General features: G+C 50.8%; 1 protein-coding gene across 1 annotated transcript in view; it reads right to left on the reverse strand.

Moving 5' to 3' along the window:
* The window catches only part of KCNK5 (potassium two pore domain channel subfamily K member 5), a 124,431-nt gene extending 102,533 nt beyond the window's left edge, over window positions 1-21,898 (reverse strand). Inside the window, exon 1 of the mRNA XM_069236330.1 lies at window positions 21,713-21,898. Within this exon, the coding sequence (XP_069092431.1) occupies window positions 21,713-21,898 (186 nt within the window). The remainder of the gene's footprint in view (window positions 1-21,712) is intronic.
* Between the last annotated feature and the right edge of the window lie 5,057 nt (window positions 21,899-26,955).

The raw sequence follows: 26,955 nt of genomic DNA on the forward strand, positions 1-26,955 counted from the left end.
CGCCTCAGTGCTTCTTTGCTTGCTCCCGCCCACCCAATCGAGATGCTTTTCTAATGCGGTTACCCAGCATGAAAGAAGCACCGGGATTGACCTGAGCAGTCTGAAAGGCCACTGAGTGAAGGACTGGGAGACTGTACTGGTTCTCCACCCGGCTGTGCAGCACAGCCCGATGGAGATTTCTAAGTGCGCATGTCGGTTTGGCTGGCCTAAAACAGCCGGTGAAACTGACATGCGCGCTTAGAATGCACTGAATACTCCTCCTCCCCCTGATGCAGAGGATGGCCCACCCTAGACTCAGCGGACTGAAGTGGAAAATTTTTCAAATACTTTTATTATCGTTTTATTTTTCTGCCTTTCAGCAGTGGGGTGACGCTCCTACTCCATTACAGAGGGCTACCCTTGTGCGGCCAGCGCCCAGAAGCCGCCTTCTCCAGTCACACCTCAACTGCATCTCTGCCTTTGACCCTGCACAGCGCTCTACTGCCTTATGGCTGAGGTCACTCAATGTAGAATGGCACCAATGAATCCTTCTTAGAAGAGAAAGGAATACGAGTTGGCACGCAGACTTTAGAAGTAGCGTAAGAATTTGTAAAGTTCGTATTTCCAGGTTGTGCCTGAAAGGTTTTACTACATACACTGCATTTGTGTGTGCAAAGAACAAATGACAAAGCACACTTACCCCAAAACGCAACATTTAACGCAGACATCTCAATTATTTTATTCTTTTCGATTTTTAAGGCGCATAGCTACCCTTAAGGGCTAAACAGATCAGGTGTATAGGCTACATCAAGAAAGTTAGAACATAACAGATTAACACCACTCTGAATTTTGCTTCTGGCTCAGTTTTCCTTACCGACTCAGGGAGAGCGTTCCACAGCTTGGGGACCAGGAACGCAAAACTGAGTCTCGCACTCCTAGATTTCCTAATCCTGGGAACTTTGAACAATTTTTCGTTAGTGGAACGCAGCGATCTACTGAGGTCATAAGGGGTGAGACATTTTTTTAGATAATCTGGGACCTTACTGCTACATCAGTCGATGAGCCATACACAGTACCTTCAAATGTATTCTTTTAGTCACTAGTAACCACTGCAAGTTGCCTAGCGCTATAATTACAGATTGGCATTTAGGTACTTTCAGCAATAAATGAGCAGCAGCGTTTTGGTTAACTTGAGTCTTTTATGACCAACTTGGGGCTATCCAGGTACAGGCGGTTTCCATAGTCTAGTCGGGAAGTGTCTTCTCCCTGCACCACGAACCTCCGAGGATTTTGGTAGCCATTCCAGTGTCCTTCTCAAGGTCCTTAACATGTCAAAGCTGTTTTTTTAAATTTGATTTTCCATTGTCATCTTGATATCAAGCCATAGTCCCAGGCTTTTTTTTAACCTCTGATTTAAAGATAAGTTGATTGCCCAGAAAACCCGGGCAGTTCAGATCTAGCCACCTCCCTGGGTAGTTTTCCACCACCATCACCTCAGTTTCTCCCCATTCGGTCTCGGGCTGCTAGCTGCCATGCAATCGGACACTTCCTTTAGGCAGCTTCTGAGATGGCTGGAGGTCTTATCAGTTTGATTGGAGAAGGAGATGATCCGCGTGTCATCTGCATAGGATACTGACGAGAAACCATAAACTGGCATTTCAGTCAATGAGAGGACATACAGATTTAATATATAAATTAAAGAACACACGCCCAGGTTTGCGCCACAAGCTGCCACGTCTTGCAGTACGTCCCCCGTGCTTTGGAAAGCTCTGTCCTAAAGGCCTTCCGAGACCGCCCCGCCCGTTCTAGCAGTGCTCCGAGGCCTGCTGTCCAGCTGGTAGGCGCAGCTGTGACCCAAGGAGTCTGTGGCAATGCGTGATGGATAGCGGGGGCCACACAGCTTCCACCGTGGCCCCCTCTTGAAGGCTCGCATTCGACAATGACCTTTGTGCAGGCTTCAGACGCCGCCTTTCTTCTCGGGCTTGCAACAGCTGGTTGTAAGGAGCGCGGGTACACGCACTATAGGGCACATCTAGGTCACAAAGCATGGCTGTGCACACTGGGCCAGGGAAGTATCACATTTCATCGTGTTGCGGAACCCCTTGACTTAACTCGGCTAGGCAGGCCTGTCCTCTAGTCTTGGCAGACTCCCAGTAAGCAGGCAGCAACGAGCCGCGCAATCATCCAGGACTAGCGTGGCATGGAGACAGAGGGAGGCCTGGCCCCATCCCAGCCCAGGAAGGATTCATGCACACTGGCTCTCATATCCCAAAGGATGTAACCAGGGCTGCTCCACCAAGAGCGCTACCCGCCCAGGGAGTGGTGCGGACCCAGGGACAAAGTGCTACGTCCAGAGCACGTATTACCACTGTGGCTGTGGACGAACACCCTTTGTTACAAAAGTGGTGGGCTCCCTAGAGCACGAGGGGACGGTCCGAGCACTTCTGGCTACTGTGGCCGCTGACATACAGCCTTTGTTAGGAGGTGGTGGGCTCCCTAGAGCACGAGGGCACGGTCCGAGCACTTCTGGCTACTGTGGCCGCTGACATACAGCCTTTGTTAGGAGGTGGTGGGCTCCCTAGAGCACGAGGGCACGGTCCGAGCACTTCTGGCTACTGTGGCCGTAGACATGCAGCCTTTGTTAGAAATGGGGTCTTTGGTTGGCAGACAGGTTAGCCCTTGTCCAAGCATGGACCCTCACTCTACTCAGGGTAAAAGAGAATCACCCTCAGCGAACCCCTGCTTACCCCCTTTGTAGCTTGGCACGAGCAGTAGGCTTAACTTCAGAGTGCTAGGTGTAAAGTATTTGTACCAACAAACACAGTAACTTAATGAAAACACTACAAAATGACAACACAGGTTTAGAAAAATATAGAATATTTATCTAAACAAAACAAGACCAAAACGAAAAAAATCCACAATACATAAGTCAAGTTATCAATTAAAAAGCAAAGAGTCTTCATGTAGTTTTAAACACACACTAACACTGTTAGCGTGAAAATGTACCTTGGGTGTGTCAAAAATAATCCCGCAAGGGCGAGTGTGCGTCAAAAAGGGCATTGCGATGCATCGATTCCACTCACGAGCCGGACCTTGCGTCGTTTCTCCTTTCGTTGGGTCGGTGCGCGTCGTTTCTTCTCTCCGCAGGAGAGCGATGCGTCGATCCGGTCAGCACTCTCGGGTCCGGGCAGGCCCAGCGTTGGTTTTTTACACGCCCAGTGGTACTTGCGTCGGAAATCCAGCCGCACGATGATCTGAAAAACATGCAGCGTGGGATGCGATCTCACCAGCCTCCGTCAGCAATGCTGCACATCATTTCTCCAGCTCCCTGCGTCGATTCTTCGGTTTCGTTGCAGGCGCGCATCGATTTTTCAGCTGCATATTGGAGTTGCGTCGATCTTTTCCCTTCTGTGGGTGGATTTCTTCCTCTTAGGCTGCCAGCTTCTCCTTTCAGGATCCCAGGAACTGGATGGGCACCACAGGGCAGAGTCTCCAGAGACTCCAGGTGCTGGCAGAGAGAAGTCTTTGCTGTCCCTGAGACTTCAAACAACAGGAGGCAAGCTCTAAATCAAGCCCTTGGTGATTTTCAGAAGATAGAAGGCACACAAAGTCCAGTCTTTGCCCTCTTACTCTGGCAGAAGTAGCAACTGCAGGATAGCTCCGCAAAGCACAGCCACAGGCAGGGCAGCTCTTCTTCCTCAGCTCTTCTCCAGGCAGAGGTTCCTCTTGGTATCCAGAAGTGTTCTAAAGTCTGTGGTTTTGGGTGCCCTTCTTATACCCAATTTCTCCTTTGAAGTAGGCCTACTTCAAAGCAAAGTCTCTCTTGAATGTGAAATCCTGCCTTGCCCAGGCCAGGCCCCAGACACTCAGCAGGGGGTTGGAGACAGCATTGTGTGAGGGCAGGCACAGCCCTTTCAGGTGTGAGTGACCACACCTCCCCTCCCTCCTAGCACAGATGGCTCATCAGGAAATGCAGACTACACCCCAGCTCCCTTTGTGTCACTCTCTAGTGCGAGGTGCAACCAGCCCACCTGTCAAACTGATCCAGATAGGGAATCCACAAACAGGCAGAATCACAGAAATAGTATAAGCAAGAAAATGCTCACTTTCTAAAAGTGGCATTTTCAAACACACAATCTTAAAATCAACTTTACTGAAAGATGTATTTTTAAATGTTGAGCTCAGAGACCCCAAACTCCACATGTCCATCTGCTCCCAAAGAGCATCTACACTTTAATCAAATTTAAAAGGTAGCCCCCATGTTAACCTATGAGCAGGACAAGCCTTGCAACAGCGAAAAACGAATTTAGCAGTATTTCACTGTTAGGACATATAAAACACATTACTATATGTCCTACCTTAACCATACACTGCACCCTGCCCTTGGGCTACCTAGGGCCTACCTTAGACATGTGTTACATGTAAGAAAAGGTAAGGTTTAGGCCTGGCAAGTGGGTACACTTGCCAAGTCAAATTTACAGTTAAAACTGCACACACAGACACTGCATTGGCAGGTCCGAGACATAATTACAGAACTACTTATGTGGGTGGCACAACCAGTGCTGCAGGCCCACTAGTAGTATTTGATTTACAGGCCCTGTGCACCTCTAGTGCACTGTACTAGGGACTTAATAATAAATCAAATATGCCAATCATGGATAAGCCAATTACATACACATTTTGTAAAGGAGCACTTGCACTTTAGCACTGGTTAGCAGTGGCAAAGTGCCCAGAGTAACAAAAACAGCAAAATCAGAGTCCAGCACACATCAACAACCTGGGAAACAGAGGCAAAAAGTTAAGGGAGACCACGCTAAGGATAAAAAGTCTAACAGCCTTTGTTAGGAGGTGGTCCATGCTGGGCTCCCTAGAGCACAACGGCACGGTCCGAACACTTCTGGCTACTGTGGCCGTGGACATACAGCCTTTGTTAGGAGGTGGTCCGTGCTGGGCTCTATAGAGCACGAGGGCACGGTCTGAGCACATCTGGCTACTTTGGCCGTGGACATACAGCCTTTGTTAGGAGGTGGTCCATGCTGGGCTCTATAGAGCACGAGGGCACGGTCCGAGAACATCTGGCTACTTTGGCCGTGGACATTCAGACCCTTGCTAAGGGAGTGGTGCACTTAGAGCGTAGTGGGCTCCCTAGAGCACTTATGGCCACCGTGGCCGTGGATAAACAGCCTTTGTTAAGAGGTGGTGCGTGGTCGGCTCCCTAGAGCATGGTGACAGGGTCCAGAGCACTTCTGGCCACTGTGCCCTAGCGCCTTTGCTAAGCACGCCACCTACCTAAGCAGTGGTGCCCTTACAGCGTGGCGGACACCCAAGAGCAATGTGGCAAAGACCTGGGTCTGACGTGCAGAGACCAGCAGCACAGTCATCTCACAACTTCGAGGCAGAGGTATCATTGAGAGAGTCATGAACCAGTGAAAAACTGCCCCTGCTACTACCAGCACCCCGGAGAAGAGCTACGAGCGCAGCGACCACTATGCTTTACCAGACCCCAAAAGAAGACACGGTGCCAAGCCCAGCTCGCCAGCATCCTTCTCCCCCAGTGACATGGTGCCAAGCCCAGCTCGCCAGCATCCTTCTCCCGCCGCCCCAGTGACACGGTGTCAAGCCCAGCTCGCCAGCATCCTTCTCCCCCAGTGACACGGTGCCAAGCCCAGCTCGCCAGCATCCTTCTCCCCCAGTGACACGGTGCCAAGCCCAGCTCGCCAGCATCCTTCTCCCGCCGCCCCAGTGACACGGTGCCAAGCCCAGCTCGCCAGCTTACTTCTCCCGCCGCCCCAGTGACACGGTGTCAAGCCCAGCTCGCCAGCATCCTTCTCCCGCCGCCCCAGTGACACGATGCCAAGCCCAGCTCGCCAGCTTCCTTCTCCCGCAGCCCCAGTGACACGGTGCCAAGCCCAGCTCGCCAGCATCCTTCTCCCCCAGTGACACGGTGCCAAGCCCAGCTCGCCAGCATCCTTCTCCCCCAGTGACACGGTGCCAAGCCCAGCTCGCCAGCTTCCTTCTCCCGCCGCCCCAGTGAGAGGCCAATGTCCGAGTGTCTTGCTTAATTCAATGCAAGGTGCCAGCTCGCCTGTGGACCTTTGGGGGTATCCGTGCTTGTGAGTTGCATGGTTTTGCTCTGCACGGCTATGTAGACACTGAAGCTTTAAAGTAAGCATTATTTGCAGGTCTTGGTTTACAGGGAAGGAGGGTGCCACCGTTTCCCTGATGGTGGCCACTTAGACCTGCTGATCTTAACCTGTGCTCCTCAGAGCTGTAAGGGCCGAAGTCGTTCAGGAAATATAAATATACATATAGATCTTAAAATTGAAGACTTAAAAACGTCCATAAAAGTGTTGGAATTTGAACCTGGCGGCTAAAAATTAAGTTTAGATCCTGGCTTGATTTGTGGAAGGAGCGCAAAAACAGCACACAGAATTATAGCAGGTGTAATGGGCGCCTCAGTTGAAATGCCGACGAAAGAACATGCATTAGAAGCAAAAAGGAAAAAAGTGATTATGGCAGAGTGTAGCATATCGGCCGGCCTTTTAGATTTTTTTAAAAAAATTAGAAAGATACAATCTTCCCATGAAAAGTTTTCCATATTAGCTTGCGAATTAAATATTTCGTCATGTGTGTTTCATGTATACCTCCTTCTGTATCCTCATTTTGTTTTGAGGTTTAAATAATAGAAATCAGGTGTCTAACTTCTACTAACGGCTCAGCGGGGGTCCCCACATTTCAGTAATGATTCAGAAGGGGGTCTGCGGACACTAAAGCAGGGATACTAAAAGTAGGGCCCGGGGGCCACGTGCGGCCCTCCAGACCCTTACATGCGGCCCCTGAGCAGCAGCAGCGCTGGGCAGCTGTTCACTCAGCACTAACATTAAAGAAACGAATAAACAGGCACGCCTTCATTTAAAGGTTAATGGAGGTTAAAGAAAGTTAACTTTAGAAACACCTTCATTTTCAAAGCCATCCTGCAGCAAAAGTGTGAAAATATGACAAGGTCTCTTCACAATTCATAAAGTGTATTTCATTAACAAATGCAGAACCATTTCACCGTAGTACATCAGATTAGATCAGTTCATTGCAAAATATTTTTTAAAGTAACAGTTTTCAAATGAATTAAGAAACATTCATTCTTCCCCAGCCCTGACATTGCCAGTAGCGAACTAAGAGGCAAGTCAGTCGCGCGCACGCTTACGGTGACCTGGGCTCCTATTCTACATGAACGTTTATTAAGTCACACACAGTAAAGTGTGCATCCTGAAGTCATGTGTTTGAGGCCCTCTTATGTGATAATGAAGAAAAAGGAGGGCAAGTGAAATCAAACAACTGCCTAGGATCACACGGTTTGGTAAAGTGGTTAAACTGGGGTTAATCCCAGGTTTTTTGGTTTCGCGTTGTGCAGCTCAGCTACTAGATGTACATGCTCAGCTTACCGTTCCACCGCCTTCCCTAAGACTGCCACCCTCCTTGCAACAATGTGACCCTCAGTCACACCAGAGACCAAACTTGGTGGCGCCTGGGAAACGTTTGCAAGTCCCCATGGATGAAAGGGTATGGGGTGGGTCTGGGCCAGCAGGACACTGTGTCCCCAAAGCAGGAGCCTCGACCAGTACTGTGGGTTCTGAGAGGAACTTTTGGGGGAATTTCTCTTCACATTAGGTGCGTGTGCCCATTGTGGGGTATCCTAGTGTATCCTTGTGGGCATTCATGTCAAGTCTAACTCCGGATAACCTGCCACACCGTCTGTAAAATGTAATGGGTTGTGGAATAAACGGGACCCAAATGATTCCGCGTCTTTGGGCCTGGCACCTGTTTGTCACCATTGCACCCTGAACCCTCACCTACAAACGACAGGTTGCTCTGGACTCCTGCAGCCATTTTGTGGTGAACGTATCACGCGCTCCAGTGTAGGGTCACTACCTTGTTTGTTGTGTTGTGGGCTGAATTATGCAATTGTGCTGTGATTTTCACATAATTAAAGATTTACCACATTTGTCACATAATCCATCATCTGCCACATTATTTGCTGATTTTAACCCCCAAAAATGTTTTCCAGCTCAAACGGTTCAAAGGTTAATAAAACTGCAGTGGCGTGTTGTTGCGCAGTGAAAGGTCATTTATAAAGATAGACTTGTTTCCTTTCTATTGATTATTGCTACATTTGGGTGTTAAACTGGTACTAATGAGGTGCAAGCAATGCCCGTAAAGAGTTACCAAGTTTTAAAGTGACAAAACAATCAAGTTATACTATTACAAAATGTGTCACATTATGCTGCATAATTAGATTGTTCTTGCTGCATAGTTTACTGAACCCTGGCGCATAATTTGGCCCTCTCCTCCCGCATAATTCTAGCGGTCCCGACTACAACTGTCTCGGAGTTTGCACACGGCCACCGAGAGGTGCAGCGGGTGGCCAGCCTGCCAGTTTGGCTCAGCAGCTGCATAGTAGCAAGACAGGTGGAGACGGCCGCTTGGCTGGGCATTCAGTGAACACAGAAGTTACAGCGCCCTTGCGGTATAATTACAAGTAAATACAGAGTCAGCTGTGCTCCCACTCTGAGCTACAAAGAGGAAAAGGCAGGTTCAGGAGTTGTGTTTCACACGATACAATATTATAGTAATTACATTCAAGTGGGAGTAGGTGGGGCGGATAGGAAGTCAGCCCATCCAAGATTGCCATAGAGCAATAGTACTTTCATAGTATGAAAAAGGGAACGGACAGTCGTAGTTGAATTTACACCCCCAAGCTTAGAGCAGCATTTGCACCCATGCATTTAGTCAGTTTGGTATTTTAGGGTACGTCGCATTATCATTTTAGGTTCAAAGGTGAAGTGACCCCCTTCAAGGGAAGATGCTGGAGAGGGGATGCTGAGAATACAAGTGTGTCACGTGGTTTCTAAAGGGACTTCCTGGAGCCTGTGTGATGCTGCGGAAGGTCAGAGGTTCCGCCTGCCCCTGTGAGGGCTACCACAAGTGTGCATGTGCTTTAAGAGTAGCGCTTTGAAACTCAGCATTATCTCCTCCTCCATCTTCCCCAATCCAGTCCCTACTTGTGAGATCCCATATCCTTCTAGCAGATATTATTCCCTAGCCGAAAAGAAAAACTTCACCCAACATGGCTACCAACACCGAGGTGCCACTACAAAGGAGAAGTAGTCACACCAAACATCCTGTAGTACCAAGCAAAACCACATAAATAACAAAACATAAGCAACTCACAAGGGATGGGAGGGCGGGACTCTTAGGACTATATTGGGGAAGATTTGGACTCGGAGTAATGAAGATTACTGGTAAGTAACTAGAGCATTTCCTACTGGATCATGGTTGAGTGAACGAAGACTGCTGGGTGCCATAGGCAGACCCCAACTGAGGGACCTCGAATCAGCACAGCGTGAAATCCAAATAAGTTAGGGGGAGTGGAAAACGATATACATAACAAAGATCGGGATAGGACTGGGAAAAGAAAAAATAGGCACCGGCACCAAAATAAAAGCAGCTCCCATTAGTGAAGCAGATATCTAAACAAAAAGTCATAATATCAGTGACATCAACAGTAAAAACAGGCCCATCTGGTCTTAAACCCTGATCTGTCAGACCAGCCCATCAGACTCTGATTGCCCTATAGGCAGGGCCACTGGAATTATGCAATTGTGAGGCTGAGATGATTTTTGATTAATTATAGATTTGCCACACTATCTATCATCTGCTGTATAATCTACAGATTTTAAGAAAGAAAAAAATGTTTCTATCTCAAACGATTTGTAGGAAGCTGGCCTGGTGTGTGGTGGGTACCCAAGGTACTTACAACTCATACCAGGTCCAGGTATCCCCTATTAGTGAAGTGTAGGCAGTGTCTACAAGCCAAGCTCTCTAGAGGTAGCTGTGGATGAGCAGCCAAGGCTTAGGAGACATGCAAAACTCATGCAATACCACTGTTGTCACACAGCACTTAAACATGAAAGAAAACACTCAGTTGTACAAAAATAAAGGTACTTTAATTTTGGCACAAATCACCACCAAATATTAGACAGGTAACACACCCTTAGGTGGTAATACACTAAATATATACACTAGCAATCAGAAATAGGCATAGAAAAGGTTGGAAAACAGTGCAAATAGTAATAAGCAATAGTGACCCTAAGGGGAGCACAAACCATATACAAAAAAAATGGAATGCGAACAAGGTACCCCCACCTAGGTAAGTAATCTGTGTAGAGGGGAGCTGGGGGTATTAGGAAACCACAGAGGTAAGTAACACAGCACCCCCAGCAACCAGGAAAGCAGGTGTAAATCACTGGATTTAACCCAAACCACCCAAAAGGAGGAAAATAAGAAAAAGAAGACACCCAGAAGAAGCTGCAAGAAAACCAGTAGTGGATTCCAGAAGAAAGAAGACCTGTGGAGAGAGGGGACCACGTCCAGAAGACACAACAGAATCCAGTGGGAGCACGAGCCCCTACCCACCACACTGAAGATGCAGGAGTTGGTCGACGGTGATGAAGAACAAGTCAGCACTGCAGCCCAGAAGCCGGAGAGGAGATCCTGTTGGATGCAGCAGATGTCCCACGCTGCAATGAAGATTGCAGACGGGTGTTGGAGTAGGAGTTCCACCAACAAGCCTTGGCAAAGGCAAATTTGCAGTGGGAGAAAAAGAGGTGCTACTGGGGTCCAGCAAGACTCTAGCCAGGCGGGGGAGTCACAGGGGACCCTCCGCATCACAGAAGGCCCACAGGAGCAGAGGTAGCACTCACAAGTGTCCCACAGGACAGAGACACAGGAGCAGCTCATGCAGCACTACAGCCATGCAGAGGGCCAGGAGTTGCAGGAGGGAGTTCTTAGGACTGGAGCTACACGTCACCCGAAGTTCCCCGAGGAGGTGAAGCAAACAAGCCTTGGCAGCTGCAAAGGACACAGTGGTACTGTCTTGCGTCGAGTGGAAAGGACTTACCACCACCAAAGTGCGACATCTGGTAGAGAGGACAAGGGGAGACTCTCCAGACCACCACCCGTGATGCTAGACCTACGCCACTCAGGAGGAGGGAAGATCCAAGCAGCTGGTCATCGATGCAGCCAGGTACCTGTAGTTACAGGGGAGTGATGCCTTTACTCCGAAGGAAGATTCCTTCTTCTTGAGCAGGCTGAAGAGTTAGTCTTCTGAGGATGCATGGCGCGGGAACGGTTGCAAAGCTGGCAGAAGAGTCGTTCTCGTGGATCTACAGCTTGTAGGTTCCTGTGTAGTCCAGTCACAGTCCCGGGGGCCAGAAGTCGAAGCAGAGGTTGCAGAAGAGTCCTGCTGCAATCTTGTAAGCCAAATCCGAGGACCCACCCCAGAGGAAGCCCCTAAATAGACCTGAAAGGGGGACTGCTCACCTAACCAGGTAAGCACCTATCAGGGAAGGGCTCCGACGTCACCTGCTGCCACTGGCCACTCAGATGCTCCCAGAGTTCCCTGCTCATCTTAGAAACAAGATGTCAGAACCCAGAGACCCCTCTGGAGAATCTCCGAGCACCACCTCTGGGGTGGTGATGGACAGGGGAATGGTCACTCCCCTTTCCACTGTCCAGTTTCGTGTCAGAGCAGGGACTGGGGATCCCTGAACCAGTGTAGACTGGTTTATGCACAGAGGGCACCAAATGTGCCCTTCAAAGCAAAACCAGTGGCTTGGGAAGGCTACCTCTCCCAAGCCAGTCACTCCTATTTACAAAGGGAGAGGGTATAACACCCCTCCCCAAAGGAAATCCCTTGTTCTACCCTCCTAAGCTTGAGCAGATCTAGTAGCAGGAGGGCAGAAACCTGTCTGAGGGGTGGCAGCAGCTGGGGCTGCCTGGAAAACCCTGGAAGACTGGTAGTAGCAATGCTGGGAGTCCTCTAAGAAGCCCCCAGAGTGCATGGAATCATACAACCAATACCTGCAAAAGTATTGGGGTATGATTCTGAAATGTTTGATACCAAACATGCCTAGGATCGGAGTTACCATTATGTAGCTGGAAATAGGTAGAGACCTATGTCCAGTACACGTATCAAAAATGGCATCCCCACACACACAAAGTCCAGGAAAATAGAGCTGGAGTTCGTGGGGGCACCTCTGCTATTGCAGGGGTGCCCTCACGCAGGTACTTTCACCCTGCCCTCTGGGGTAGGAGGGTCGGCCATAGGGGTGACTTACAGTGACCCGGTAGTTAAAGGGTGCATGCACCCGTTCATGCAGGCTGCAATGGCAGGCCTGCAAACCACTTTGCATGGGCTCCCTATGGGTGGCATAATACGTGCTGCAGCCCATAGGGATCTCCTGGTACCTCAATGCCCTGGGTACCTAGTACCATATACTAGGGACTTACATGGGGGTACCAGTATGCCAACTGTGGGGTGAAAAAGGGTCTGGTAAACATGTTTCGAAGAGAGAGAGAGCATAGTCACTGAGGTCCTGGTTAGTAGGATCCCAGTGAATACAGTCATACACACAAACAGTCAGAAACTGGGGGTAACCATGCCAAGAAAGAGGGCACTTTCCTACATGATTCAAAAGTTACTAAAAATGCAGCAACACATGTTGCTACGACTGAAAGGCCCTTTGCATAGCTGGACTGGTCACCATACTGCTATATTTGGGTGTTAAAATTGTACTAAAGTGGTGCAACCATTGCCCATACAGTGTTACCAAGTTTAAAAATGATGAAATAATTAAGCAATACTGTTACAAAAGGCGCTGCTTTATGCTGCGTAATGTCCATTCCTTGCAGCTGATGGCTGTGACAACATTAGAGAATATAATTTTTTTTTCACCACAATGACCACTCCTACCTTTTCACCAAGTATAAAATGCACCTAACACAAACGATATCCTTGAATACAGAATGACCACCGCTACCCTTACAGAAAGTACACACACTACTGTACACAATGACCACTCCTGGCCTTATTAAATGGTAATTCCTACCTCTTACCCAGCATGTAGGGGCACTTAACGAGGAGGAGAAACTTCACCATGCAGAAAGACCGATGCTAGCATTACGTACAAAAGCACTACCCCTGCTCTTGGACCAAATGTGGAGATGTCCAACCATGTAGTGCACCACTACCATAGACAAGGGGAAACCCTAGCCTTGCACCAAGAGGAGTGGAGACAGCCAACCACATAGCGCACCACTACAATAGGAGAGGGGAAATCGTAGCCTTACACCAAGAGTGAGACAGCCACCCACATGCAACACCACTCCCGTAGGTGAGGGGAAACCCTAGCCTTACACCGAGAGTGGAGACAACCAGCCACGTAGAGCACCACTACCATAGGAGAGGGGAAATCGTAGCCTTACACCAAGAGTGGAGACAGCCACCCACATGCAACACCACTACCATAGGCAAGGGGAAACCCTAGCCTTACACCGAGAGTGGAGACAACCAGCCACGTAGAGCACCACTACCATAGGAGATGGGAAATCGTAGCCTTACACCAAGAGTGAGACAGCCAACCACATGCAACACCACTACCGTAGGTGAGGGGAAACCCTAGCCTTACACCAAGAGTGGAGACAGGAAACCATGTGCAGCACCACTACCATAGGGAAGGGAAAATTGTAGCCTTACTCGAAGAACGGAGACAGTTAACCGCATAAAAGCACCTCTACCATAGGTGAGGGGAAATCCTAGTCTGACAACAAGAGTGGATCCAGCCAACCATGTAGAGCACCTGTGCCATAGGCAAGGGCCAGTTATACACTACCACCCGGTATGGGAAAATTAAACCACACAAAACACCATTCCTATAGACAAGGGGCAAACAACAGGTCAGGAGGTATGGAGAAGCCCACTGTGCTACTCCTAAACTCCCAACCCGGCCTAATTCTCTGCTGGGAGTATCACATGAGAAAAATTAAAGATATCCTCCCACAATGCCCCCACACCCCGGGACATTTCAACTGTAAAACCCACAGTTGTCCCTCGATTTCTTCGTAATTCCTCATCCCAGCCTTACAGTATGATCAATTCTGGTACTGAATCAGCGCTGCTATTGCCCAAACCCTCTAATGAAGCCATATTTGTGTGAACCCCCACCTACCAGCTAGACGGAGCACCATTTACGAACAATCCTCGCTTTGCACAAGAACCAGAAAGTGTGATGCACAAACAAGACACCATCTACCATCATCACAGTGCAAAGGTGATTCTTGGCTGTGTGAGAGATTGAACTTCAGACCAAAAGAAACAGGCGATAAAAGAAATTAGATTTAGAACAAGCATTTGCAATGCAATGGGTCTTGTGTTAGCTTGAGTTAGAGCTATTAGCGTTGTAAATTCGTAACTGCACTTTTCTTGCCACATAAATTGAAAATGAAAAGTAAAACAGTTGAGGTAAACAAGCCAATTCAAAGCGCCACAGCCACCACGAGCGTGAGAGAGAGACACAAAAGGTAAAAGAAGTACGCTTGTATAACGTATCAGCAAACGTGCAATTATCTATGTAACGGGGTGGATGGCAAAGGTGGTAACAAAACTCCCCCAAGGAGGGACACACGTAAAGCATTTACCAATGATGATAAAGGATTTTTGAAAGGCAAGCCCACGAACGAGTGATAGTGATGGGTGTGGTTAAAAGCCCACCGATAGATTACAACACGTCAGAGCGCTTGCGTGCTCGACCTAAAAAGGCAGTCGAAGCTCCCTTTACCGGCGCATAAAAGGTTGTGTTTGCGTTTCACAACGAGCTATTGGGGTGTACTTCGTGCATACATGAGAATACACTCAATTCAGGCAGGAGACCCCAGTATTTTGAAGCCAAAATGGCTTTATTTGGGCTGTCTCCAGCCTAAAATTGCCTCCGCTTCAATTGAAGTAAATGGAAGAAATACATTCTCTTTACTTATATCACCCACCTTCCCCTTCTGAAATGCTGGCATGTATTTCGGGGGGGCGCGGAGTAAAACAAGTCTGAGGTGTGGATGGGGCATAGCTGTTCAGTGCTAGGCTATGCGGCTTAACTCTGAACCCTGAAGCCAGAACTGCATGTGTAGCCTTTAGTAATCGGTCTGCATTTAGTACACAGTGCTTGTAAGTCATTTCATATATTTGTATTGTATTATCTTTTATAGAGCGCAAACATGACCATCACTGTATCAGAGCGCTGTACAGCGAAAGAGCCGACAGTAAAACACCTGTCACTTAAGCTACACTGTACATAGAATTCGAAGAGCAAGGTAACACATAGTTTACAATATCAAATAGGGTGAGATGACAGTTTCAAAATCGTTCTCTTAAGACATGTTTTTTCTAGTAGCTTGGTTTTACATCCTCCTACACTGACTATGCACACCCATACAGCCGGCAGCAACAAGCGGGAATTACTATGCACAACCATACAGCCATTACTATGCACACCCTTACAACCGGCAGCAACAAGCGGGCATTACTATGCACACCCATACAGCCAGCAGCAACAAGCGGGCATTACTATGCACACCCTTACAGCCGGCAGCAACAAGCGGGCATTACTAGGCACACCCATACAGCCGGCAGCAACAAGCGGGCATTACTATGCACACCCATACAGCCGGCAGCAACAAGCGGGCATTACTATGCACACCCATACAGCCATTACTATGCACACCCTTACAACCGGCAGCAACAAGCGGGCATTACTATGCACACCCATACAGCCATTACTATGCACACCCTTACAACCGGCAGCAACAAGCGGGCATTACTATGCACACCCTTACAGCCGGCAGCACAAGTGGGCATTACTATGCACACCCTTACAGCAGGCAGCAACAAGCGGGCATTACTATGCACACCCATACAGCCGGCAGCAACAAGCGGGCATTACTATGCACACCCATACAGCCGGCAGCAACAAGCGGGCATTACTATGCACACCCATACAGCCATTACTATGCACACCCTTACAACCGGCAGCAACAAGCGGGCATTACTATGCACACCCATACAGCCAGCAGCAACAAGCGGGCATTACTATGCACACCCTTACAGCCGGCAGCAACAAGCGGGCATTACTATGCACACCCATACAGCCGGCAGCAACAAGCGGGCATTACTATGCACACCCATACAGCCAGCAACAAGCGGGCATTACTATGCACATCCTTACAGCCGGCAGCAACAAGCGGGCGTTACTATGCACATCCTTACAGCCGGCATTACTATGCACATCCTTACAGCCGGCAGCAACAAGCGGGCATTACTATGCACATCTTTACAGCCGGCAGCAACAAGCGGGCATTACGATGCACATCCATACAGCCAGCAGCAACAAGGGGGCATTACTATGCACATCCACAGCTCGGAGAAGAAACACGCAGCTGGCATCGGCACCTGGCATTAAACAACCCGGCTGCAGCAGAATCCAGGCGTGGGTGCAAGTTTGAGACGAGCAACAACTCTTGATATAGACAAAAACTGTGCTTGAGTGACGAGTGTAAAAACAGTGTCATCTTAAGGATTGGGGGGCCCTGGGCAAGACATACTTCAGGCACCCCTGTTTGAACCACCTTTGTATTTTACTATCCATTTTCTGCTAAATTAATATCGAACAACAAGATAAAGTGTGTGATTGAGAAACAGACAGAGGGGACATAAAAAGAAGGTTCACTTTCCAAAAGGCTCCATGGAAGGTGGGAGGCACAAGGCAATTGCCCATGCCTTACATTATTTGTTTACGAACTCTGGATGGTAGCTCGGGTGGGGCTAACAGGGGGCAGACTGGGCTCTCACAAAGTGGGCACAACGAGAGTTACCAGCGGGCACTTCATAATTTGACCTAGACAAAGGACCATACTAGCCAGCAATCACCAACTATCAGGCATTGGCATTGTCTGCTGCTCACTAGTCACCATCATCACCCCTGCCAGTCAATACAATACAACAGAATACAATACAATCGATTTCTAAAGCACACAGCTATCTCGACCACCATTGGCACAGTTTGCCGCTCATCAGCCACCAGTAATTAGGTCAACCAGCTGTCATCTGTACCATCTATCGTCCATCGGACTCCATCATCACTACTACTGATCAGTCACCAGCCACCATCATCTCCGCCAATCAAATACCATCCACACTGTCTGCAGCTCAACCATCATCATCATCACTGCTACCAATCAACCACCATTCACACCGTCTGCAGCTCAACCAACATTATCATCACTGGTGCCAACCATCTGCCATCAGCACCATCTATCACTGCTACTGATCATTCACCAATTGACACCATCATCACTGCTGCCAATCATCCACCATCGGCACAGTCTGCCGCTCATCAGCCATCATCAATTATGCCAACCAGCCACCATCTGCACCATCTATGGCTCAGCCACCAACATCACCACCACTACTACTACCAAACAACTACCATCAATCACTCATCAACCACCATCCACACTGTTTGCATATCAACCATCATCATCATCACTGGTGTCAACCAGCCGCCACTGGCACTATTTATCTCTCATCAGCCACCATCATTATCACCACTACCAATCAACTACCATCTGCACCATCAATCACTCATCAACCACATCATCACTGCTACCAATCAACCACCATCACTGGTGCCAAGCAGCCAACATCTGCAGCATCTTCACCCATCTGCCACCATCATCACTGCTACTGATCAGTTACTATCAGCCACTATCATTTCTGATGCCAATCAACCACTATCCACACCGTCTTCAGTTTATCAGCCATCATCACTGATGCCAACCAGCTGTCATTGGCACCGTCTATCGCTCATCAGCACCACTACCATCTGCACCATCACTCAGCCACAATCATCACTGCTACCAATAAACCACCATCCACACCAATCAACCACCATCATTACTGCTACTAATCAACCACCATCAGCATCATCTATTACGCATCAGCCACCATCATCACTGCTACTGATCAGTCACTAACAGCCACTATCATCACCACTTATCACCGCCTATCAGCCACCATCCACACCATCTGCAGCTCAACCATCGTCACTAGTGCCAACCAGCCGCTATCCACACCATCTATCACTCATCAGCCACCATCATCATCACCACTACCAATCAACTACCATCTGCACCATCAAACACTCATCAAGCACTAACAGCCACTATCATCACTGCTACCAATCACTTGCCATCATCTATTGTTCATCAGCAACCATCATCACTGCTGCTCTTCAGCCACCATCAGTATTGTAGCATGCTTGTAGGCCACAATCATCACTGCTGCCAATTGACCCCATTCACACGGTCTGCAGCTCAACCATCATCACTAGTGCCAACCAGCCACCATCAACTCTTGTTCACCTTCATTGCTGCCGCTAATCAGCCACCTACAATATTGTATCCCACTCGTCAAACACCAACTCCACTGCTGTCAATCAGTTTCAATTAACACAGCCTGTCAATTAAAGTCTGAACTGCATGCCAATCACCAAAATAGATACAACTGCCAATCAGCAATAATGGAGTCTGCAAGTAAATCAGTTACAACTGATACTACACACACACATCACCCACCGGGAGCCCTACCTGCTAATCCGCATCCATCGATAGAGCCCGATAATCTGGCGACAGACATGGCTTGCCAACCTGCATTAACAGATCCAGCCCCCCCTTTAAGGATGACCAACAGAACCTGACAGTCCTTCAAGCAATTAACATAAATACTGACTCCTCTGAGCTGCCAGTGACTGCTAGATTTTCTAAAGTCTTTCTCAATAATCTGAACCTTAAACTGTGGGGGAAGGGGTGGAATGCAAACAGCAGCTGCTGCTCCATTCCACCTCTAACCCCCCTAATCCTAGCTGTGGGAGGGAACCCCCTAGCACAATGCAGGGTCTGTCTAAGAGAACAGACCAGAAGTCATTCAAAGCAATGAAGCCCTCATGAGGCCCGCAGAACCGGGGAACCAGGCAGTGAATGGTCCCAGTGAAAACGTATCCACAGACAAAAAGTTTATAGTGGAAAAACGACATCCTCTGATATGCAGCCCCTCCACAAACACAGACACAGCCCATCATAGGGGGTTTGTCCATCCTCCATCTTACGCCGGCTTAGTAATGTAGGACACACATTTTGAGTAATGATTGCTTATACTTTCAGATACTAGTTGCTTAGCGCACCATTGTTTGGGCTGTCAGTAGTGCAAAGTTACCATCTGTGAGATTGTGACCAACCGTCTCATACCACTACCAATCAACTACCATAACTTCATATCAGAATTAAGCACTCCTCCGCTCGCAAAATTATCATGCCCAGGGGCATAGCTTGGTCAGTATGACTTGGGGGCGGGGGGAGGGGAATGTTAGGGGTATTAACAATGCAATAGTTTTTAAACTAATCAACATTTTGAAGGCCTTCAAAACAGAGTTCGCGTGTTTTTTGTCAGTGTCAGCATGTATAAAATCCCATGTGAAATCATACTGACACTTCACATTGCTGACTGAAAACACTTGAACCCAACTATTTACTGCATAATACATTTTTTAGGGGGTGTAACACCCCAAAAACCCAACCCCGCTACTGCGCCCTTGATCATGCCACTTGTGTAGGGAACTCAGGTCATGTACTAGACCATGGGTACTCACAAATATTTTCCCAGGGGCCGCACTGTTTGGTCTTTGATGTGACAGACGGCCGCATTGCTGCCAGCGTGGTGGTGGTTGGAGGGCTGGGGGTAGGGCGGGGAGGGGTAGTGGTAAAGTGTGTATAGAGGAAGTGAAGCATATACATCTAGGGTCTGAAATGCCCAATCTGAATCCAGAAACTTGGGTATAAATCCCAGCTTCTCTACTTAACCATATTGTGTGATCCTAGGCAAATGTTTAATTTCACTTTACCTCCTTTTTTCCTTTTTCTTCATCACACATATAAGAATCTTGAAATATGTCTTCAGGATGTATGCTGTAAAAAACCTTCTGTGTCTGATTTAATAAACTATAATGTTGTTCATGGTTTATAGAAACCCAGCACTCCCAAAGAGTTCTCATAACAACTGACTTGCCTTTTAGTTCACAGTTCACACTGTTGTCAGGGTGTGTAGGATGGAAGGGGATGAAAGTTTCTAAATTCATTTTTGAAAACTATCACTTTAAAAAAATACTTCTTACTTCACTGATATAATATGTACTAAGGTGAAATGGTTCTGCAGGTTATTTAAATGCACTGTTTGAATTTAACACAGATCATACTTTTGTATTTTTGCTGCAAGATGTCTTTAATAATTAAGGTATTTCTAAAGTTAAGAGTTTCAGAACACCCTAGTTACTCCTTTTCTTTAACTTCAATTCGACTCCAAATAAATACTTGCCCATTTATTTAACATTTTTTAGTGCCAGTGCTGAGTTGAATAAACAGCAGCCCAGTGCTGCTCTTGACCTGGGGGCCGCTCTTTGAGTATCACTGTACTAGACTGTGATGGATGGGAACCCACCACCCCCTAACAGCAGAAGGATATGAGAGAGAAAAGAAGAGAGATGGCCAAGTCGGACAAGCTCAGCCAGGTACTCACAAGCCCTCCTCTCCGCCATGCTACTCTCTGCAGCTGTAACCAAACTCCCTCACATGTCAACGTGGCTCGGTCATCCCCATCCATTCCTAGCTCGTGATTAGCAAATGACGTATTATAGTGCTTGCCACAGTAGAGTCTGCCCTCCACCCCCCCAAAATCAGTTAAGCCTCACCCCCAAGGGGGGCTGCCCCCTAGTTTGAATTGAAGACCCCTGCACTAAAGGTGCAGGTGCCTGGCTGTGGCTCAGAGCCGGCCCTCTACGAACCATCACCCCAAAACCAGCCGAGCTTTCTTGAGAGGTGACCTAGATGGGACAGCTGCCAACCATTTAACATAGGGAAGCAGCTTCAAATACTAGCCTCGCTCAGCACCCTGTGAACCCCAGCAAATATCCCTGTGCCGGAAAAAAAACAAAAGTGTTTGTTGTGATCTGCTCTTACACCCCAGTGCAAGGTCCCCACTAGGTAAATATGTGAAATTGGCAAAAATAAAATTTGGCTTCTGCCCGCACCAATCGCAACCTGCAAGAATTAAAGACAAAACACTAACCTTCGTCGTCATAAAGAGAAACCCATCTAAGTAGCGTTTACTGTACAGTTTGAAACTGGAAAATCCGGAACCAAACCCAACCTCCCTGCGGGCCGAGTTGTGTGATCCTATGCAAATATTTTATTTCATTATCGCATATGAAAGCACATTCAAATATGTATTGAGCTCTGAAGGTATGTTGTGCAAAAACCTCTCCTGTTTAATTTACTAGCAGACAATGTTGCTTAATATATAATAAAAATCTAGGTCACGTATATACATCACCTGATCTGTCTCTTAGTTCACTAAAAGCCTTGTCATCAGGGCGAGGACAGGAATGTAACACAGTTCAGGTTTAAAACCTCTCACTTTTAATACGCTTTTTTGCAGTTTTATAAAGCGTGAAGTTGACCCGAATGTATTGGCACCCTTTACAGGAGCATCAGTTACATTACACAAGGATACATTCGTTTTTTGTAGGCACATGGAGATTACGTGATTTCCCCAGAATCACAGGATGTTGATATGCCCAGAATCACAGGATGCTGAGCCAGCGCCGAGACTCGTCCCCGGTTGCCCAGCTCGAAAGTCGGCAGCTCTGGTCGCTGGGCCACATCCTCACAATAATCTGTATACCGAGAAGAAACCCTTTCCGAGTTAAAGACAAATACTATTTCTCCTGCCATGCCTCCTTACCTCCACGATCTCGTCTAGCGCCTCCTTGCTCAGGCACTTGTGCTTGCGCAGGATGTCCTCCTTGCTGAGGCGGTAGCTCTCGGTGGCCCTCTTCAGGTTGGGCTCCTCTAGCGCCTGGAAGATGGCGGCGCCGATGGACAGGTAGAAGATCACGGCGGAGGTCAGCACGGGGCCCCTGTCCACCATGCTGCTGCGGCTGGGTCGGAGTCAGGGCCGGTTCCGGGACACCCTCTGCCGGGGCAGCAGCCTGCAGCGCCCTCCCGCGGCTCCAGGTGGCAGCATGAGGCGGAGCGGCGGGGCGCTGTTTGGATAGCGCCTCGAGGCTGCTCTCTGGTGCCCAGGCCGTCTCGGAAGCAGCTGTACCTGGACTCTGATGCCGCGGTGACTCTAGCGCCCTCAGCTGTCTCTGGTGTGGTTTGTCTCTAGCGCCTAAACTGTTTCTGTGCAGGTGTACCTAAGTCCGCGCTGTGAATCATTCTCTGTGCAGCTGTACGTCTGCCTTAGGTCCCTGGGACGTCTCTGTCTCCTGTACCCTCTCGCCCGTAGGTCCCTGCCTGTCTCTGGTGCAGTACTGTCCTCAGGCTGTCTCAATACTTTCCACTGGCTGTCTGTAGTGCAGCTTGGGTACTTCCCTGCCCCAGGTCAGTCGCTGGGGCAGCTTGGTTACTGCCCTGGGTCGGTCTCTGGTGCAGCTTGGTTACTGCCCCGGGTCGGTCTCTGGTGCAGCTTGGTTACTGCCCCGGGTCGGTCTCTGGTGCAGCTTGGTTACTGCCCCGGGTCGGTCTCTGGTGCAGCTTGGTTACTGCCCCGGGTCGGTCTCTGGTGCAGTTCGGTTACTTCTGGTATAGTACTGGCACTCTGCTCTCGTGGCCCAGGCTGTGTCTGGTGCAGTTCTGTACTGAGACTCTGCTCTGGTGCCCCAGGCTGTCTCTGGTGCAGTACTGTGGCTCTGTTCTCGTGTCCCAGGCTGTCTCTCGTGCAGTACTGTGACTGTTCTCGTGTCCCAGGCTGTCTCTGGTGCAGTACTGTGGCTCTGCTCTCGTGTCCCAGGCTGTGTCTGGTGCAGTACTGTGTCTGGTGCAGTACTGTGGCTCTGCTCTCGTGTCCCAGGCTGTCTCTGGTGCAGTACTGTGGCTCTGCTCTCGTGTCCCAGGCTGTCTCTGGTGCAGTACTGTGGCTCTGCTCTCGTGTCCCAGGCTGTCTCTGGTGCAGTACTGTGCCTCTGCTCTCGTGTCCCAGGCTGTCTCTGGTGCAGTACTGTGCCTCTGCTCTCGTGTCCCAGGCTGTCTCTGGTGCAGTACTGTGCCTCTGCTCTCGTGTCCCAGGCTGTGTCTGGTGCAGTACTGTGGCTCTGCTCTCGTGTCCCAGGTTGTCTCTAGTGCAGTACTGTGGCTCTGTTCTCGTGTCCCAGGCTGTGTCTGGTGCAGTACTGTGGCTCTGCTCTCGTGTCCCAGGCTGTGTCTGGTGCAGTACTGTGGCTCTGCTCTCGTGTCCCAGGCTGTCTCTGGTGCAGTACTGTGGCTCTGCTCTCGTGTCCCAGGCTGTCTTTGGTGCAGTACTGTGGCTCTGCTCTCGTGTCCCAGGCTGTGTCTGGTGCAGTTCTGTATTAAGACTCTGCTCTCGTGTCCCAGGCTGTGTCTGGTGCAGTTCTGTATTAAGACTCTGCTCTCGTGTCCCAGGCTGTCTCTGGTGCAGTACTGTGGCTCTGCTCTCGTGTCTCAGGCTGTCTCTGGTGCAGTACTGTGGCTCTGCTCTCGTGTCCCAGGCTGTCTGGTGCAGTACTGTGGCTCTGCTCTCGTGTCCCAGGTTGTCTCTAGTGCAGTACTGTGGCTCTGTTCTCGTGTCCCAGGCTGTCTTTGGTGCAGTACTGTGGCTCTGCTCTCGTGTCCCAGGCTGTCTCTGGTGCAGTACTGTGGCTCTGCTCTCGTGTCCCAGGCTGTCTCTGGTGCAGTACTGTGGCTCTGCTCTCGTGTCCCAGGCTGTCTTTGGTGCAGTACTGTGGCTCTGCTCTCGTGTCCCAGGCTGTGTCTGGTGCAGTTCTGTATTAAGACTCTGCTCTCGTGTCCCAGGCTGTCTCTGGTGCAGTACTGTGGCTCTGCTCTCGTGTCCCAGGCTGTGTCCGGTGCAGTACTGTGGCTCTGCTCTCGTGTCCCAGGCTGTGTCCGGTGCAGTACTGTGGCTCTGCTCTCGGGCCCCAGGCTGTCTCTGGTGCAGTTCTGTACTGGGACTCAGCTCTAGTGCAGCTCGGTTAGGTTCGGTCTCCGGTGCAGTACTGTAACAGGGTCCTCCGGAGCAGGTGTCACTCCCCGGCACTGAGCTGCTCTCCGCTCCGTCCCTCCCGGCCTCTGGCACGGCTCTGCCAGCGCCTCGGCTGCGGTTTGAATTTGGAGCCCCCTTGGCGCAGGCGCGGTGCTCCGCTCGGGTGGGCGTGTGCCTGGGCGGGACACCCTGGACTCTCTCCAAGGAGGGCGGGACTCCCCAGGGCGCTCACACGGGGCAGTCGGAAGTTTGTGAGCAGCTGAGTCGTGGACGGGAACGTGTGTGTGCGTGGAGCCCCCCCACAGACGACAGCAAGGAGGTGTCAGCCCACCACCACCGGCAGGGACGTGTGTGCAGGGGGCTCCCCAGCAGACGGTGTCCCCACCATCGGGCAGGTGTGTCCACCACAGCAGCAGGTGTCATCACCAGCACCACCTAACAGATACATGTGTGTGCAGGGGGCTCCCGCACAGGTGTCACCACCACCGGCTGGGACGTGTGTGCAGGGGGCTCCCCAGCAGAGACAGCAGCAGGTGTCACCACCACCACCGGGGAGAGATGTGTGTGTGTGCAGGGGTGTCCCCCACAGACCACAGCAGGTGTCAGCACCACCATCGGGCAGGGACGTGTGTGCAGGGGTGTCCCCCACAGCAGCAGGTGTCATCCCCAGCACCACCTAACAGATACATGTGTGTGCAGGGGGCTCCCGCACAGGTGTCACAAACACCGGCAGGGGCGTGTGTGTGTGCAGGGGGCTCCCAGCAGTCACAGCAGCAGGTGTCACCACCACCACCGGGGAGGGACGTGTGTGTGCAGGGGTGTCCCCCACAGACACAGCAGCAGGTGTCACCCCCACCACCGGGGAGGGATGTGTGTGCAGGGGTGTCCCCCACAGACCCCAGCAGGAAGTGTCACCACCACCGGGGAGGGACGTGTGTGTGCAGGGGTGTCCCCGACAGACACAGCAGCAGGTGTCACCCCACCACCGGGGAGGGATGTGTGCAGGGGTGTCCCCCACAGACCCCAGCAGCAGGTGTCACCCCCACCACCGGGGAGGGACGTGTGTGTGCAGGGGTGTCCCCCACACACCCCAGCAGGAGGTGTCACCACCACCGGGGAGGGGCGTGTGTGTGCAGGGGTGTCCCCCACAGACACAGCAGCAGGTGTCACCCCACCACCGGGGAGGGATGTGTGCAGGGGTGTCCCCCACAGACCCCAGCAGGAGGTGTCACCACCACCGGGGAGGGATGTGTGTGCAGGGGTGTCCCCCACACACCCCAGCAGCAGGTGTCACCCCCACCACCGGGGAGGGACGTGTGTGTGCAGGGGTGTCCCCCACACACCCCAGCAGGAGGTGTCACCACCACCGGGGAGGGGCGTGTGTGTGCAGGGGTGTCCCCCACAGACACAGCAGCAGGTGTCACCCCACCACCGGGGAGGGATGTGTGCAGGGGTGTCCCCCACAGACCCCAGCAGGAGGTGTCACCACCACCGGGGAGGGACGTGTGTGTGTGTGCAGGGGTGTCCCCCACAGACACAGCAGCAGGTGTCACCCCACCACCGGGGAGGGATGTGTGCAGGGGTGTCCCCCACAGACCCCAGCAGGAGGTGTCACCACCACCGGGGAGGGATGTGTGTGCAGGGGTGTCCCCCACACACCCCAGCAGCAGGTGTCACCCCCACCACCGGGGAGGGACGTGTGTGTGCAGGGGTGTCCCCCACACACCCCAGCAGGAGGTGTCACCACCACCGGGGAGGGACGTGTGTGTGCAGGGGTGTCCCCCACAGACACAGCAGCACAGCAGCAGGTGTCACCCCACCACCGGGGAGGGATGTGTGCAGGGGTGTCCCCCACAGACCCCAGCAGGAGGTGTCACCACCACCGGGGAGGGACGTGTGTGTGCAGGGGTGTCCCCCACAGACACAGCAGCAGGTGTCACCCCACCACCGGGGAGGGATGTGTGCAGGGGTGTCCCCCACAGACCCCAGCAGGAGGTGTCACCACCACCGGGGAGGGATGTGTGTGCAGGGGTGTCCCCCACACACCCCAGCAGCAGGTGTCACCCCCACCACCGGGGAGGGACGTGTGTGTGCAGGGGTGTCCCCCACACACCCCAGCAGGAGGTGTCACCACCACCGGGGAGGGACGTGTGTGTGCAGGGGTGTCCCCCACAGACACAGCAGCAAGTGTCACCCCACCACCGGGGAGGGATGTGTGCAGGGGTGTCCCCCACAGACCCCAGCAGGAGGTGTCACCACCACCGGGGAGGGACGTGTGTGTGCAGGGGTGTCCCCCACAGACACAGCAGCAGGTGTCACCCCACCACCAGGGAGGGATGTGTGCAGGGGTGTCCCCCACAGACCCCAGCAGGAGGTGTCAGTCACTGGATGCGGTGCCAACCGAGAGTCAAGTAGCGCGGCACGGACCTTGTCGGGAGGGGAGAGCGCATCACGTGATTGAAAGCTCATTACTGAGCACATTCCGCGGCACCAGGATCTTTCTTTGTAGACGGCAGCGCCTCAGGAAACACTCACGCTTCTTGGGAAGCAAAACTCCACGCTCAGCGGAATGTTTTCAAAAAGGCGATTCGCCGAGTGTGATTGTTTTTGTCTTCTGTGGATGAAAAGTTACTCCATTTTATTAACACCAATCATGCTACCTGCCTACATCCGCAGTGTAATAGAGTCTCGCAGGCAACGCTGCGCTATGCAGGAAACAACCCTCTGGTTCGAACTTTAAAGGAACATGAGCCTCCTTTGCTGCTCGAAAGTATGTCGCCAAACACGTCTTTATTTCGTTGCACTTGGTGTTCACGCTAGGAGCCCCTCTTTACACAGCCCCGCAGAGCAGCACTAAACTTTAACTTTACACAATGTCATGTCCAAGGGAATAAGCGCCAGTGGTGAGTGTATTAAAGGTGCAGCAGATGCAGTGGCACCGGGGCCCAGGTTCCCGAGGACACACCGATTATTGCTGTATCTCG

This window comes from Pleurodeles waltl, chromosome 5, assembly GCF_031143425.1.
Source record: "Pleurodeles waltl isolate 20211129_DDA chromosome 5, aPleWal1.hap1.20221129, whole genome shotgun sequence".
Lineage (NCBI taxonomy): Eukaryota > Metazoa > Chordata > Amphibia > Caudata > Salamandridae > Pleurodeles > Pleurodeles waltl.